Source organism: Spermophilus citellus (assembly GCF_964194105.1).
Source record: "Spermophilus citellus genome assembly, chromosome: 11".
NCBI classification, from domain to species: Eukaryota; Metazoa; Chordata; class Mammalia; order Rodentia; family Sciuridae; genus Spermophilus; species Spermophilus citellus.
The window spans coordinates 29,145,580-29,162,988 of record NC_138192.1 but is presented as its reverse complement, the minus strand read 5'-3'; the positions used below and the strand labels follow the sequence as shown (position 1 = coordinate 29,162,988).

Genomic DNA, 17,409 nt, shown 5'->3' with positions numbered 1-17,409 from the left:
ATTCCAAAAGGTTGTCCCCAAGGTAACTTATTGCACATTCTCTGAAGTTCATTCTTTTATTCATTCATTTTTAATAACCACTTCCTACTGCTGTTGGAAATTAGATTTGTCAGTGCCCCTTTAGATCAACTTACATGGAAAACCCTTCATAAAGGAAAAAAGGTAACGAATAGTTATGTTTCAGTGAATACATTCATTCCTCATGTCCCCAGGGTATTAATTTCAGTACCCCATGCTGATACCAAATCCAGAGATGCTAGTCAGGCACGGTGGCACATGCCTGTAACCCCAGCAACTCAATATCTGAAGTAGGAGGATGGCACATTTGAGGCCTGCCTCAACAATTTAGCAAGACCCTCAGCAATTTAGGAAGGTCCTGTTTAAAAATATTTTTTTTTAAAAAAAAAGGGCTATAGCTTAGGAGTAAAGTACCCCTGGGTTCCATCCTCAGTCCCATCAATAAATAAATATTTTAAAAATCCACAGATGCTCAAGTCCCTTATATAAAATGGCATAGTATTTGCAAATAATCTACACATCCCCCTTTAAATCTTCTCTAAGTTATTTCTGATACCTAATACAAAGTAAATGCTCTATAAATGATTGTTATACTGTATTGCTTAGAGAATAATGACAAGAAAAAAGGTCTGTTCGTGTTTAGGACAGACATTTTTTTTCTTCCCTCACCTGTAGTTGGTTGAGTCCACAGATGTGGAACTGGTGAATAGAGGGCTGGCTGTATACATTGTTTTAAGTTTGCATGATTGTTTTAAAGCATCTTACTGCTATGAATGTGTATGAATAATGGTTACAGTGATAATCGTTGAATGAAATAAAGGACTCTAGAACTCTGCTGTAAATCAGGCTTTGTACGTAAGTGGGTCCATCTTGGATGATGTCGTTGGGTGTTCACTGTAAACATGACAGGATGCATTGCACAACAAATTTATTATAGGATATTCTGTTGAAATAGAAGCAAAGGACTACTTACTTAGGAAACTACAGATCAGATGTTGCCATTTCCAATTTAACTTTTCAAAATACAGTACTGATATACTAGTATGATAGATGTGTGGTTTGTTTCAGTCTTAACAAAACATTTTACCAACTTCCATATTTAGGAAAGTGGTAAGTTTATTATATTTTAGAGATTGCCTATTTATTTTTACTTTTGTGAATATTGAGAAAGGAAGGATATTCTTTTTGTAAGCTGGTAAACATTTTGTTGACCAAATAACCTTTGCTTATAATTGCTACCACATATACCACAGATGCGTGCATTCTTATAAAGTAACATGAGCTTTAAAAAATAGTGGAAGAATCTGAGGTTTTGATATTTTATGACTAAATGTGTTAATGTATACAGAATAGTAATGTGGATGAAAGGTAACTCCTCAGTATGACCTTGTGAAATCTATTAACTTATATGGTCTAATCACCATCACTTTTTTCAGACTAAGGAATGGAAGCATTTTATCTTTGGGTTCTTTTCTTGAGATAATGCAGAACCATATATTGCATGGAACTATAATCAAATACATTAGTGTTTTGAACCAAGTCTCTTATTTCATAATTATTTCTAAAAGCTATTCTCTTTCCTCACGAGGACAGAGTTTAGTATTTATTTCTTCGGGTTGGTTAATTAATATACTTACTATGATTACTTGCTGATAATATTCTTATTTCTGAATGTACATTGGAGTTGAGGAGTTGATTCTTAACAGTTACTGCCACCACCATTACTAATTAATGTGACCACTACTGTCGACTCTTGTGCCTGGCATGGTTTTAACTAAGTGCTTTATGTGTGATTTCTGTTATCTTCTCGGTAACAACCAGGAGGTAGGTACTATTATTGACACCATTTTACAGATGAAGAAACTGAGACCCAAAGAGGTTTAGTATATTGTCTGAGGTGCTACAGCTAGCTATGATCAAACCAGGACTTAAAGGTTATATTTCCAAGCCAGTGCTCAGAAACAGAGTACTGCAACTGCCTTTCCAAGGAAGGTCATTAAACTTAAATACCACAGAATTTCTAGCAGTTAAACAAGTACATTAATTAGGACATTTGTGCAACAGAACAACAAACATTTTGACCAGGGAAAATGGAATCCCAGTTGTTGAACCCCCTTCCTGTGATTTCATTCAGTTTCTGTTGAAGTAACATTATGAACTCCCTGCCTTTGTTTTTGGAGCATGGTGGCATATGCATCACATACTGATGACACATCTCGTGAGCTGAGTTAAAAATCCATCTTCCTGCTATCCACTTGGGGGTTTAGACGGTACTCGGAGACTCCTGATGTGCTTCATTTGACACATTTTCATACTGGCTGATAGAGGCTTCATAGCGTGAATCTAAACCTGGAGTCCGAGTTGGAGGATGCATCCATAGTGGGAGGCACCAGCAAGAGTGCCTCTGTTGTGCCTGTGTGTCTCAGAGCTGTGTGAGAGCCAGCAGCTCCCGTGGAGTCTGGGGGTTGCCGCTTACTGTCCATTCATATCCAGCACCATTTCTTTTCATGAGAAAATGCAGCCTTGTTGGTAGCAGTCCCTGCCTTTCCTCTGGTTCCTGTGTGTTAATTCTGTGGGTGTTGCCGTTCCTTTTACCTGCAGCCTCTCGACGTCATTCCAGGTCCACTAGTGCTCTCTCCACTGCTGAATCTGTTGGGCAGTCAGGTGAACAAGTGCTAACTGCATGACTCGGCTTCTCCATCTGTTCTAGTTCCACTCCCATGTTAACATTTGTTTTCATCCGTGTCAGCTACCGCTTGGCATGTGTGCACCTCATGTTTGTTTTCCCTGATGTGCTTTCGTTTTTTTAAGTTGTTGAATGTTTATAGTTCTGTTAATAGGCCATAGATGCTTTATTGCCTGTTTGACAGCATCATTTCTCTAGTGTTCATATTTATGTCAAAACAAAGAAATGGGGATGCACATCTTCCCCTCCTACCACCCCCTTCCCATGAAAACAACCACCCAAAGTGGATGTCACATAGGGCCCCATGGGGACATGGGGTGTGGATATCATCCAACAGCCTTTCATCTCCAGAGCATTCACTTCCCAGTGTAGTGTCAAATGTTAATGTTACTTATTACCGTCAGGTTCCAATTATTTGGAGGTACTGTTCAGTTAACAATGCTTCAAATTATAGCATGCATAGTTTCAAATATATGAAAGTAAGTGTCCTAAAAATTTTGATGGAAAAATAAGATCAGGATTCAGGTAATTAAATCATGCCAGAGCTTAACCTTTGCAGCCTGTGGACCCCAAACCTTCCATCTCAGCTCTAACACATCATTTATCAACTGGCTAGCCAGAGGGGCAAAAAGTAAACATATGGTAGCATCAATTTGCCACATTTAACTGGCCTAATTTTCATATGCTGAGAGTCTCTGATGACTATTTTTCTCAATTGAGTATTAATTCATGAGCTGTGGATGGTGACAGTGCTTACCAGTTCCCTCAGTCAGTTATTTTCTCTTTAGTTCTATGTATGCTAGGATTTAAAAGCATTCTCCTAATGATTAGGGGCCAGACTGTGGGCACAGCTCTACGCATCCATCCTTTACTGAGCTTTGTCACACTGTCAGAGCAGTAGGAATGTAGAGCAGATTTTGGTTTGGTGGAGACAAAAAGTTGGTCATCTTGCTTAGGTCCAGGTAAACATTTCCCCTTAAGATCTGAAGTTCAGGAACTGAGGGTTAGCTTAGTGGTAGAGCACATGCTCAGCATCCACAAGACCCTGGGTTTCATCCCCAGCACCACAGAAAAGAAAGAAAAAAAAAATACAAGATCTGCAATTCAAATTATCTGTATTCTATATCAGGTATCCTAGTCACTGTGTATGGCAAAGCTGTTTGCATCTGGGAAACACAGAATAATTGCATTGTTCTTATAAGTTTTAATTTTGTTTCTGATTTAAAACAAAATGAAACAATATTATCCCTGGAACAAAAATCGCTGGCATGAGATTTACTTTTTTTTAATTTTTAAAATTTTTTTAGACTCCGTTTTATTTAAGTTTTGCTGGGTAATTTTTAAATGGCTTATAACAATTACTTTCATTCTGTTACTCATAAATCCCTTACTATCTACCCTTTTTTAATGAAAAAAAAAGACTTAAAGATTATCTATAAATCTGTAAATCTCAAATTTATACTCATTTCATAATTTAACTAACATATAGATAGATATAGAAATGTGATTATTTTGTGGTCTTTTTAGGTTTCATGTGGCACATGAAATCACCTTTGCAACACAATGACTAAGAGGACATTTGGAATGATCAGCAAATGCATTAAAAAAGGGGATAGTATAACATACAATTTTTGTTTCTCTATAAAAATTCATGACTGTATAACTACTGACTAGCTGTGTTTAAATTATTTTCCCTTTCTGTTGTAGTAGAAGGTATAATAGCTTGAAATTGACATTTTATAAAAGCTAAATAACAGTTTCAAAGTCTATCAGTTTTATAGTGGTATCTTATTACCAATCTAAAGTTTATGTAAAATCAATATTAGCTCCCCTCTTAATCAATGCTTCATACGAGAATATGGCTAATACGGAAATTTCCCTTGTTGAAACAGTTCACAGGGAAAACACTTTTTATCTTAAAATTTTTCTTCAAAGTTTTTTCTACATCAGAATTTTAATTAAGAAACTTTATCATTCCCAATGCATCTTTTACACTGACTTCCTCCTATCATAGTCTTAATCTCCAGCACTTCTTAAGGAAGGCTGGTCAACTGACTTACTGGGACTTTAAAAACTAAGGCTTCATATACTGTGATCACTAACAACCTTAGAATAGTTGTTCGAACTGTTAAAAGTTATTTTAAATTCTTTGGATTCTCTCCATTTTGTTTATCTGTATAAACGACTATTATTCAGTATAAAGGCTATTATTGAGCTTGGTGCCGTGGTGCATGCCTATAATCCCAGCAATTTGGGAGGCTGAGGCAAGCGGATTCCAAGTTCCAGTCCATCCTGGACAACTTGCCCAGACCCTCTCTCAAAATAGAAAATAAAAAGGGCTGGCGGTATAGCCCAGTATTGCAAAAACAACAAAAAGACTAAGGAAATTTTGCACAGAGATCAATTTAGTACATTCATTTCGAATTTTAACTGTTTACTTCACTCTTTGATCAAATCATGAAGCTTTCTAATTAGTTTGAAGAAACATTAAGGCCATTTGCCTGTAGAGGAAAAGCTCAATAGATTAAAAGATTCAGTTCATAGTCCAGCTCCCTTCTAGAATAAGTTCCCCTCTCTCATGTCTCAAAGTAATAAAATAGTAAGGGACAGTTTCCACTAAAAGAACAGTTTCCACTATTGAGCTTTGTGGCTCCATAGTATTAAATGCAAACAACTTAACCTCTACCACTGGTAAATAAGTTAATGCAGTTAAAATTGGCTAGGGATTTGTCAGAGCCTCTATCCACTGTGGCACAAAGAGGCAGGAGCCCCTTGCAAAGAATTGAGAGCAAGTGAATTAAAGTGACACATCTTTTGCTTTTGTTTTCTAAATAGACCGATTTGGGCTGGGCCAGCCAGGAAGAATACCGGGTTCTGTGAATGCCATGCGGGTTTTGAGCACCAGTACAGATCTGGAAGCTGCAGTTGCTGATGCTTTGGTAAGGGGCACAGTGTGTGCAGAATCTCTTTGAATTATTCATCCACGTTTTTCCCTGTCTTCACAGGAAGTTGCCCCAAATCAGGTTACTAAATCATATTTGAAACCCTTCAAAATTATATAAACGTTGAACAGATTTACATTACTGTTGTTTTCCTCTTAATCTTTTACATCCACACACATACATGAAAATTGGCCTTCCAAAAAATATTAGTATCCAGTATTCCTTACCTGTCTGTGCTCCTCAGTATCAAGGAGATTTTGATGACATCAGACTTCTCAGATGTCATTGAGCTATTTTTTTTGGAGGGGGGGGGACCATGGTTTTTTTCCAGCATTTCCTGTTTTCCATCCTGTTGCTTCTGTTGCTTTATAGACCTTGATGGCATAGCCTAAACATAATTATAACACTAGGTAATAGTTTGAGGTTTGAAAATCTTGCATTTATTTCTTTCCCTTACTAATGGGTCTGTATGATCTGTTTGTTTAAAAAAAAAAAAAAGTCAAGTCAATATTTAAGAAAATTTTCCTAAATTTTAATGTCTACTGTTTGAGGGTATGAAATACTGATATGTTTTTGCTTTATTATAATGTAAAATTTAAAAAAAAAAAGTGACCAGAGCTCCTTTAATTTGCAAAAGTTATAACAAAAAGTTCCTTAGTAGAACCTGCTCATGGTCAAGATGCATTTCAGCTGGTGGGAGCACAGTGTCTTGCATATTCCAGTTTATGTGCTCAGAATTCAAAATAGATATTCTTTAGAATCATCTGATCTCTAGCCTTGCCTTTGCTATTTTAAGATTTGTTCTCTTGTAGAGAAAAAAGTACACATAACAGGATCCTGCTTTCCTACCCTGAGTTTTTTAATCCAGCCATGTTCCATCTGACTGACACTTTATAGTCTGCGGCTGTGGAGTTTCCTGCTTTCATCCCTTCCTGTCTCTCCTTCATTTATTCTTGCTCAGTCAGATGATTTCTTGTACAAGTGTCTGTGAGAAAGCAGTTTGCTGCTCTCAGAATGCTTTCCTGGTAGACAGATGGCCTGGCTGGCTCTATTCATCACCCTTATATGTAGAACTTTTTCTGGCAGGTATTGGAGTCCAGGGTAATTGCTCTGGCCATGGCTTTAACTTAAGAGTCAAGAGCTGGAACAGAATTCTATGAAGCTGTTTCTCCTTCCAAATTACAGCATTTAGAATCCGTCTTTTATTTGTTCAGAGATCCTAGGAAGTGGAGGTCAGAGGAGTGGGAAACAATGGAAGCTGAAACCCTTACTAAATGGGACTTCCAGTTAAGGCTGAGGACTTTCTTATTTGTTTAAAGAACTGCATAAGGGACTGTGTGCAAAGTTCTAGGAGGCAGAACAGAGATGGAGAGTTGGAGCTTTGGCATAACTTGACTTGAGGTTTTCGCTGAGCCCCAGCTCCCTTTGTACTCAGGCTGCCCTTGTTATTTTCTGTCCACTCTGGTCTCTTCAAGTGACCTGCTTCAGAAGAGCACAGGAATGGTACTGAATTCCTGCCTACAGAATTAAAGCCCCAGGGACAGACAGAAAGTCTCCTAGGAATAGATAGTACATCAGAAGTCACATTAGAGATGTGCTTCATGGGTATGGGTATGGGAATAGTTTCAGTAAAGAATTATAGCAAGAGCCAGAAGGTGCTAAGAGAGGTTTAGGAGGTTAGGAAATGCCATTTTGAAAAAAAGCAGTCTTTATTACTACCTGCTTGATGTGAAACGCTTGCTGACCTGTATTTTTAGTTTGCTAAGAAATGTTTTGCTATACGCTTTTGTTGCCAGAACAATCCCCACATATGCTTCTGACATAATTCTCTATGCTTTTTCCCCATCCTTCAATATTTTCCTGCCTACAGCTGTTAGGAGACGCCAGGAGCAAGGTACCAGTGCTTTAACTTTTGTTTACAACTTTATTTTTTTCTGTTGCAAGTATATTTCTTTTAGAATCTAGCAAAAGCAGCACAAAATGTAGTAGAAATTCTGGTCTGAGTTCCGATTCTGTTGAATCTGCCAATGCCTTTACTAGGGATGGAATCGAATCACTTTTTATGTATGTTTGTGTTAGCATTTATTTTAATGTCACGCTCTGTTCTGTCTCCTATTAGAATTGCATTATATTAACTCAATCTGTGCCTGTTCTTATATTGTCATTGTTTCACAAATGGATTTATTGACATTTTTCTTATTTTAGGACTCTGTGTGTGAGTGGGATGATCATATAACTTAGTATCCAAACACAAATACTTTCAATAGTAAAAAGGGGATACTATTCATAATTATGCTGGGACAATAGGCAGATGACAAAACAGTCTTGAGCAAGTTGGATTCATAAAAATTAGTATTAATAGAAAATTGAATCTGTACAACTTAAACCGGTGACTGTTTTGGTTTTAGAAAAATTTGTATTTTATAATTTTTATCAGTTTTATATAGCTAGTAGGTTTAATGTAGTTTTTGTATTCAGAGTAAGAGAAATGAATGAAGCAGATATTATAGTCTGCTTTAAAAGAAGCCTGTTTTTGTTGCAAAACTAAAGTCCTTAATGAAAGTGGCTCAGATAGTTTAAGAATTCTTTTACATAGGATATTTCTGCCACTGGCATTTCAATTTTAGGTTTTCTTAACGAAATGTCATCACAGAAGTTTGCCCATAGACCATGCTCAAAGCAGCTTGCACAGGGACCCAGGGGTGCACACACCTGCAGTGTCTTAGGCACCGAGCTGGATTATTTGGCCTAGAATTCCAGTGAGTCCTCGAAGCAAGCCTGTGGGATTGGCATAAATAGCATCCTCTCGCAGAGTAGGAAACTGAAGGAAAAATCTTCACAGGCTTTCTGAAATCATGCAGCCAGTCAGTGGTAGCACCAGGATTGTAACCCAAGTCTGCCTGGCTGCAAAACCCATACACTGTACACTGTATTAAGAGGACAAATCATGTGTGTCCCAGTGTCCTGTACCCCCACCACCACCCCCGCCAAGGAGTGTGATACTTATTACCTGTTTTTCCTCCTGGAAGACTGCTTTTCTTTTTTTATTTCCCTGATCTGTAAGCACAGGACGTGTGTGTGTGTGTGTGTGTGTGTGTGTGTGTGTTTCTCCATTTAACTCTGTTATTGTTTTTATTTGATATGACTCATGACCATTTCACCTTTCCATTTTTTCCTCGTTCACCTCCATCCCTCATTGGATCCATCAGAAGAAGCCTGTGAGGAGGAGATATGAGCCATATGGGATGTATTCTGATGATGACGCCAACAGCGATGCCTCAAGTGTTTGCTCCGAGCGCTCCTATGGCTCCAGGAATGGTGGCATTCCCCATTATTTGCGGCAGACCGAGGATGTAGCAGAAGTTCTCAACCACTGTGCAAGTTCAAACTGGTCAGAAAGGAAAGAAGGGCTGCTGGGCTTGCAGAACTTGCTGAAGAGCCAAAGAACACTGAGGTAAGGGCAGGAGACCAGGGTTGAGAGTCATGCCCGAGTCCCCTCTTAACTCATCAGAGACTTAAAGGGGTTTCTGTGTGTGTGTGTGTGTGTGTGTGTTTATTTTTTATTTATTCTAATTTGTTATATTTGACAGCAGAATGCATTACAACTCATATTTCACATATAGAGCACATATCTCTGGTTGTACACAAAGTAGAGTCATGCCATTGATGTCTTCATACATGTACTTAGGGTAACGATATACATCTCATTCCACTGTCTTTCCTACCCCTATGCCCCCTCCCTTCCCCTCCCTTCCCTTTGCCCTATCTAGAGTTCATATAATTCTCCCATGCCCCCTCCCAACCCCATTATGAATCAGCCTCCTTATATCAGAGAAAACTTTCAGCATTTAGTTTTTTGGGATTGGCTAACTTCACTTAGCATTATATTCTCTAACTCCACCCATTTACGTGCAAATGCCATGATTTTTTTTCTTTTATTGCTGAGTAATATTACATTGTGTATATATACCACATTTTCTTTATCCATTCATCTACTGAAGGGCATCTAGGTTGGTTCCACAGTTTAGCTATTGTGAATCGTGCTGCTATAAACTTTGATGTGGCTATGTCCCTGTAATATACTGTTTTTAAGTTCTTAAAGGGGTTTCTTGTCATTTAGGGTGTCCTTACAAAGTTCCATGTGTTGATGCTCAAAAGTAAGACCCATCCTTGCCATTCAGAGTCTTCAAAATATCTGGCACATATTCTATAATTGATTAGGCTTATGAAACATTTCCCTTAAGGTTCATATTTTTCTATTTCATGTTGTTATTGAGAAATCTGGGTATAGTTTACAATTCAAGTGAACAATGAAACAACTCTGCAAATTAGTATGTTGTATTCCTCTTCAAGGTTCAGGATAAAATGTCTCGGTCTAAAATTTTTAATACTTATAAGCATATAGTAGCTTATACATATGCAGAGTAAACAGATGATAAAACAGAGCCCTTCAAATCAGCAGTGTTATTTTTTGAACATTTTTCTTTTTTGCTTTGTTTACATATTTTATAAATTTTCTAAAATAAGCACATATTATATAACATCAAAAAGGTATGCATTTATACCATATTTGGGCCCCATTGGTACACTATGATTTTATGTCTCTCTAAAGAAGTAATGAGAAATGCTGTTTACTAAATATGGCAGTGTTACTATGTCACCAAGTATAAGATAAATTTCAATTATGGAGATGTTAAAACATGGGAATTGAGAAAAGGACAAGTGAACCCATGAAATGCAATGTACTATATCTTCTGGATTTTTTTTTTTTTTAAAGATAAGTATTGAGACTGGCTATGTTGTGACCTTGGGTGAGGCTCATCCTGGGCTCTTTGTAGCCAGATGAGCACTGGCTGATGAGTGGCTGTGCCCCCGGGTGGCTCTTCATCTGCTTCCACCTTCCTGTACTGACACCTGCCCACGTTATACCGTCTGTCCTTGAAGATGGTGTGAGAGGATCTGTCATATGCCTTCTGAAATGCAGACTTCTGATGACACTCCGTGATCTGCCAAAAATAAAATGAGGATGATTTTTCTTCCAGAATTTATTTTTTGCTGCTGATTCTATTTTTTTGGATTCCTAGGGTTCACTATGTACCCATTAAATAATCTCTAGAAATCAGCATTCACTTTAGGTTGTACTTTTAACAGTACATACTAAAGGGTCATTGAGCCAACTTTCTCATCTGTGTAAGGATGGATGATAATTTGAGGAAGAGAGGACCCTCTTTTCAGCTTCAGAGTGAAAAAAAAAAAAGGTAGTAGTGCAATCAGGGATGAGAAAAGGTAAAGAACACCAGTGTGCCTGAGGGTTTGCTGTGTCCCCCGCACAGTAGTAGGTGCCATGTGTTACCTTCCCAGCAGCCTTGTGACATACTGCATATCTGTTTGAGAAGAGGCCAGAGCTTTAAAGAGAGGGATTAAAGATATCATTATCCTTTGTTTGTAGTAGAATTAAGGTTCCAGGCCTGTGTGACCCTGAAACACATGCTTCTTTTCTAATTTATTGCATACCCTTTCAGCTGTGGCAGATGGAGAAGAGCCCTGGGTCGAGTTGAAGGGGGTTTGGCTCATGCTTTGTCACTTTCTGTGAGCTTGGGAATATAATGCTCCAAGTGTCAATTTCCTCACCTTAAAATGAGAATGAATCTATACCTTTATATTCTTAGCTTCATGAATTAAATAAGATATTTATTTGTGGAAAATTCTGTTGCATAAATATAAAGCTGCATAGTTGACAGAAACAAAGTTATTTTCTCCTCTTTTTTTTAATTGGTGTATGAGAAATGTAAAGAATAGTGATATATTTTATATATGCATAAAATTGTGGTGTATTTGTGTATGCACATAACATAATTTGGTCAATTTCATTGTCCATTACTTCTTCTTTCCCTCCCCTCTTCCCTATCCCTATTCTTCTTCCTCTGTTCTACTGGTCTATTTTCCACTCATTTATTTATTTTTAATTGGTATTTTATAAATATACATACAGGTAGAATTCACTGTAGTGTATTCATATATGCTCACATCAGTTTTGTCAAGTTCATTCATTGCCTCCTCCCTCCACTTCAATCTCCTTCTATTCCGCTGATCTTCCTCTGTCTTTATAATATTTGAAACCCCCCCACAACATTTTCCCCCCTTACTTTGCTCTAGCTTTCATGTATGAGAGAAAGCATTTGACCTTTGATTTTCTGAATCTGACTTATTTCATTTAGAATGATGATCTTCAGTTCTATTCATTTACTGGAAAATGCTATAATTTCATTCTAATTTATGGCTGAGTAAAACTCCATTGTGTACATATACCACATTTTCTTTATCTGTTCATGAACGGGCACCTGGACTGGTTCCATAACTTGACTATTATAAGTTGTGCTGCTGTAAACATTGATGTGGCTATATCACCATAGTATGCAGATTTTAGTTTGTATAAGCACCAAGGAGTGGGATAGCTGGGTCATAAGGTTTTAAGGTATATCCATACTGCTTTCCAGCATGATTGTACTAATTTGCAGTCTTACCACCAGTGCTTGAGTGTGCCTTTTTCCCCACCAGAATTTATTATTTGTATTCTTGGTAATTGCCATTCTGACTGAAGTGAGATGAAATCTCAGTATAATTTTGATTAACATTTCCCTGAGTGCTAGAGATGTTGAACATTTTTGCATGTATATGTTAGCCATTTGTGTTTCTTTTGAGAAATATCTGTTTAATTCTTTTTTCATTTGTTGATTGTGATTTTGTTGTTTTTGTTGTTATTGTTGTTTTTGACATTGAGCTTTTTAAACTCTGATGTTCTAGATATTAATCCCCTGTCAGGGGAGTAACTGGTAAAGATTTTTCTCCCATTTTGTAGGCTCTCTCTTCATATTCTTAATAATTTTCTTTGCTGTGCAGAAGTTTTTAATTTGATGCTGTCCCACCTACTGATTCTTGGTTTTATTTCTTAAGCTTTAGGAGTCTTGTTAAATAAATCAGTACCTGTGCCAGTGTATTAGAGTGTTGACCCTCTTTTCTTCTGGCCAGTTACAAAGTTTCTGATCTAATTCCTCTAAGTTTTTGATCCACTTTGATTTGACTTCTATCCAGAGTGAGGGCTAGAAGTAGTTAAAAAGGCTGTCTTTTCTCCCACATATATTTTTGGCACCTTTGTCAAGTATCAGATGACTTAGCTACGTGGGTTTGTCTCTCTGTCTTCTTTTCTATTCCCATGATCTTCGTGTCTGTTTTGACGGTGATACTATGCCATTTTTGTTACTGTAGCTCTGTAGTAGAATTTGAGATTAGGTATTGTGATGCCTCCTGCTATGCTTTTCTTGGATAAGATTGTTTTGGCTATTCTGGGTCTTTTATTCTTCCAAATGACTTTCCAGTTCTGTGAAGAATGTCATTGGTATTTTGATGGAGATTCCATTGAATCTGTGTTTTTGGTAAGATGGCCATTTTGACAATATTAATTCTGCCTATCCAGGAACATGGGAGGTCTTTCCATCTTCGAAGGTCTTCATTTTCTTCAGCATTCTATAGTTTTCATTGTAGATGTCTTTCACCTCCTGTGTTAGATTACTTTCCCAAGTTTGTTTATTTTTTGAGGTTATTGTGAATGAGATGGTCTTCCTGATTTCTTTCTCAGCAGACTCTGTATTGGAGCATGGGAAAGCTATTGCTTTGTGAATGTATCCTGCTGAATTTATCAGCTCTAGAAATCTCTGTTTGAGTTTTTGGGGTCTTCTTGATTTAGGGTAATGTCATCAACCAAAAAAATAACTTTATTTCTTTTTCTGTTTATATCCCTTTAATTTCCTTCTCTTGCCTTATTGCTCTGGCTAGAATTCCAAGAACTATATTGCAGAGAAGTGGTGAGGGTGGACATCCTTGTCTTATTTCTGATTTTAGAGGAAATGCTTTCAGTTTTTCTGCTTGGTATGATGTTGGCTTTGGGTTTGTTATATATAATGTTGAGGTAAATTCCTTCTCTAGTGTTTTTAGCATGAATGAGTACTGGATTTTATCAAAAGCCTTTTCTATATCTATTGATGTTCATGTGATTCTTGTCTTTAATTCTGTTTATGTGGTGAATTACATTTGTTGATTTACGTAGTTTGAACCAATCTCATATCCCTGGGATGAAACCCACTTGATCATGTTGTACTGTCTTCTTAATATGTTTGTGAATGTGGTTTGCTAATATTGTATTAAGGATTTTTGCATTTATGTTCTTCAGGGAGATTGGTCTATAGTTTTCTTCATGTGTCTTTGTCTGGTTTTGATATTTGGATCATATTGGCTTCCTAGAATGTATTTGGGAGAATAATAGAATAATTTGAGGAAAACTGGTCTTTATTCTTTTCTTTTTTTTTTAATGAGTTTTTTTTTTTTGAGAGAGAGAGAGAGAGAGAGAGAGAGAGATTTTTTTTTAATATTTATTTTCAGTTCTCGGCAGACACAACATCTTTGTTTGTATGTGGTGCTGAGGATCGAACCCGGGCCGCACGCATGCCAGGCGAGCGCGCTACCACTTGAGCCACATCCCCAGCCCCCGGTCTTTATTCTTTTAAGGTCTGGTTGATAAAGAATCCATATGGCCCTGGGGTTTTCTTTGTTGGAAGACTTTTAATTGCTTTTTTGATTTTATACCTTGATATTGGTCTATTTTAGGTTTTCTATATTTTCCTCTTTCAATTTGGACAGGTCATATGTATATAGAAATTTATCAATGTCTTCCGGAATTTCTAGTTTATTGGAATATAAGTTTTCAAAACAATTTCCAATGATCCTCTGGATTTCAGAAGTGTCTGTGGTGGTATCTCCTTTTGCATCTCTAATGTTGTTAATTTGGGTTTTCTCTCTGTGTTGGTTAGTTTGGCTAGGAGTTTATCGATCTTGTTTATCTTTTCAAAGAACTAACTATTGCATTGATACTTTGTATTTTTTATTCTCAATTTTATTAATTTCATCTTTGATCTTTTTGCATCTTCTACTGATTTTGGCATTAATCTTCTTTTTCTCAGGCTTTGAAGTATAGCATTAGCTTATTTATTTGGATTTTTTAAGGTAATCAGTGCTATAAAACGTTCCTCTTATAACTGCCTTCATATTGTGCAAGAGATTTTGATATGTCATGTCTCTGTTCTCATTTGTTTCTAAGAAGTTCTTGCTCTCTCCTCTTGTTTCTTCTATGATCCATTCTTCATTTAAAAGAATATTGTTCACTCTCTGTGTTTATGTGGTTTCTGTGAATTTTCTTGCTGTTGATTTCTAGTTTCATTTCATTATGACCTGATCATATGCACAGGATTATGTCAGTTTGTTTATATTTGCTAAGACTTATCTTATGATCTGTAATATGGTCTATTTTGGAAAAGATTCCATGAGCTGCAGAAAAGAAAGTGAATTTAGTTGTTTGGGGTAAAATATTCTGTAGATGTCTGTTAGGTCCATGTGATATATAGTATTATTTATGTCAGAATTATCTTATTGACTATATGTTTGGATGACCTGTCTATTGGTGATAGGGGTATGTTGAAATCACCCAGTATTATTGGATTAGGTTCTTTTAGGATCTAAAGGATTTTTAAAAGCAAACTATAACTAACTGACGTGATGACTTTTTACATTTTAAATTAATTTATTTCTATTTTATTTCCTCTAGTCGAGTAGAATTGAAGAGATTGTGTGAGATCTTCACCCGAATGTTTGCTGACCCTCATAGCAAGGTAAATCTGGGATCAGACTTATATTCCCATCTGCATGTGTGTGTGAGCTGTGTAAAATACCCAAGAATGAAAGAGAAATCCCCAGTGAGTTTCAGCCTTACAAATTTAACACCCATTTCTGCAATAGCATGTGTTATGTCTCTCAAAAATGGAATTTTTAACCAAGCATGGTGGTGCACACTTGTAATCCCAGCTACTGGGGAGGCTGAAATCTAAGAATCCCAAGTTTGAGGCCAGCTGGACAAATTAGTGAAACCTTATAATGTCAAAATAAAAAGAGTTGGAGATACGCAGCTCAGAGACAAAGCACCCCAGGTTTGGTCTGGGACTGTGGCTCAGTGGCAGAGTGGTTGCCTAGCATGTATGAGGCACTAGGTTCAATCCTTAGCACTACATAAAAATAAACAAAATAAGGCATTCTGTCCATCTACAACTACAGAAAAAATTAAAAACAAAAACACCCTGGGTTCAATACCCAATACTGCAAAATAAAAAATAAAAAGGAATTCTTCAGAACTTAAATATTCATAAATTTCAAGCTTCAAGTGAAAGCTTTCATGGAAAGAGAATCAGATAATAGTATTTCATTCATTCAACAAACATTTTAATATTTGTGTCCCTCTTTTAGCTAAATAGTGAGCCAAGTGCTAGAATGGAAGATTGTATAATATAGTGCATTTTTTTAAAGTTGTTGTAGTGAAAAAAATATTTATGTAATTATTTTTGTAAACTTTAGTATTTGTACTCATAGGACAAGGTAGAAAATGGAGGTATTTATTGAATGGGTTCATTGGAAAACCAGGTTTTATCTCCAAATAGAATATCGCTGTTCCCAAGAACTTGCTATATGGTGGTCACCATTAGCTGAGGCCCCCACCTCCTGGGGGCCAAAAGAAACACTGGGCCCTTTTGACAAGAGAGTGCCTGCATGACTGTGGGACAGGGCCCATTCTAGGGGAAATGCAGAGAGATGGACACTTTATAAAATTACTTAGAGTCTAGATTTTAAATAAATACCGTTGTTTGGGAGGAAGCCTTTAAAGGCTGTTAGATGTGTTCAGAGGAAGAAGATGGAAAGATGAAGATACAGGGAAAGTTCAAAAGTGGATAAAGGATGAAACTAAAGTATAGATATTGATGGAATTCTAAACCAGCAGAAGCAGATCTTAAATGCTGACTTGCAGGATTAACCATATTACACTATAGTTTCCCTAGTAAAAAATGGTCTCTTCTAATTCTTGCTGGGAGAAGGCAGCCTATAATACTGTGAAATTCCAGCCAGTTGTATTTCGTCTTCTTTTTCTATCCTTGCTTCCTCATAGGAATTGTCCTTAAAGTAACATCCACCCACCCACACACTCATTCATCCAATCATTTGGTATTTACTGAGTACCTGCTATGAGCCAGAGATACAGAAAAACCAAATACGGCCCCTTGCCTTTTGTTCACGAGACTGAAAGGGAATGAATACAGGGTGATGCTCCACTTCTATGCCCCTGCAAAAATCTCCCGGAAAACCTTTACAACAAGGATAATATTAACAATGTCAATAAAACCCAAAAGAGGTCAATTTTAGAGGCCATATAGATATTCAAAGATATAATCTTTGCACACTTTTCTCTAAGGTAATGTTAAAAGCAATAAGAGTTAAAGCATAAGCATAATACATTTCGTAAGAATTATACCATAAGGGATATTAGATGGTTTTGAACATTGATGAAATTTCTGTTACCTGTTACCTCTAGATTGCTGATTCAGAAGCAGAATGTGAGGATAAAGAAGGAAATTTGTTATCATCAGAAGGCTCTTGTCCAGTGAGTTTGGAGGTCTCAGTTTAGTTGATATTTGTTAGCTGTCTGTGAGAGAAGCCAGGAATCCCACAGCCAGGGCCACTGGCTTTTTTTTTTTCCTGAGCTGACTCACTGGAGACCCCTGGTGGTGAACAGTTGCTGCACTAGAAACGAGGAGGTGTGTGATTGGTGGGTTGTCCCAGTAGAGCAAGGCTCACTGAAGAGGTAGGGAAACACGGTGCTACTAATCTCTC

At 37.0% G+C, this 17,409-nt stretch overlaps 1 protein-coding gene across 17 annotated transcripts in view; it reads left to right on the top strand.

Moving 5' to 3' along the window:
- The window catches only part of CLASP1 (cytoplasmic linker associated protein 1), a 270,123-nt gene that overhangs the window by 193,696 nt on the left and 59,018 nt on the right, over nucleotides 1-17,409 (top strand). For 11 of the 17 annotated variants that reach the window (XM_081261195.1, XM_081261182.1, XM_081261183.1 and 8 more), the window contains 4 exons: nucleotides 5,540-5,643; nucleotides 7,517-7,540; nucleotides 8,856-9,100; nucleotides 15,302-15,365. In XM_081261195.1, coding sequence (XP_081117321.1) covers nucleotides 5,540-5,643; nucleotides 7,517-7,540; nucleotides 8,856-9,100; nucleotides 15,302-15,365 — 437 coding nt within the window. The remainder of the gene's footprint in view (nucleotides 1-5,539; nucleotides 5,644-7,516; nucleotides 7,541-8,855; nucleotides 9,101-15,301; nucleotides 15,366-17,409) is intronic. The other 6 variants (XM_081261194.1, XM_081261184.1, XM_081261198.1 and 3 more) reach the window with 1 other exon arrangement.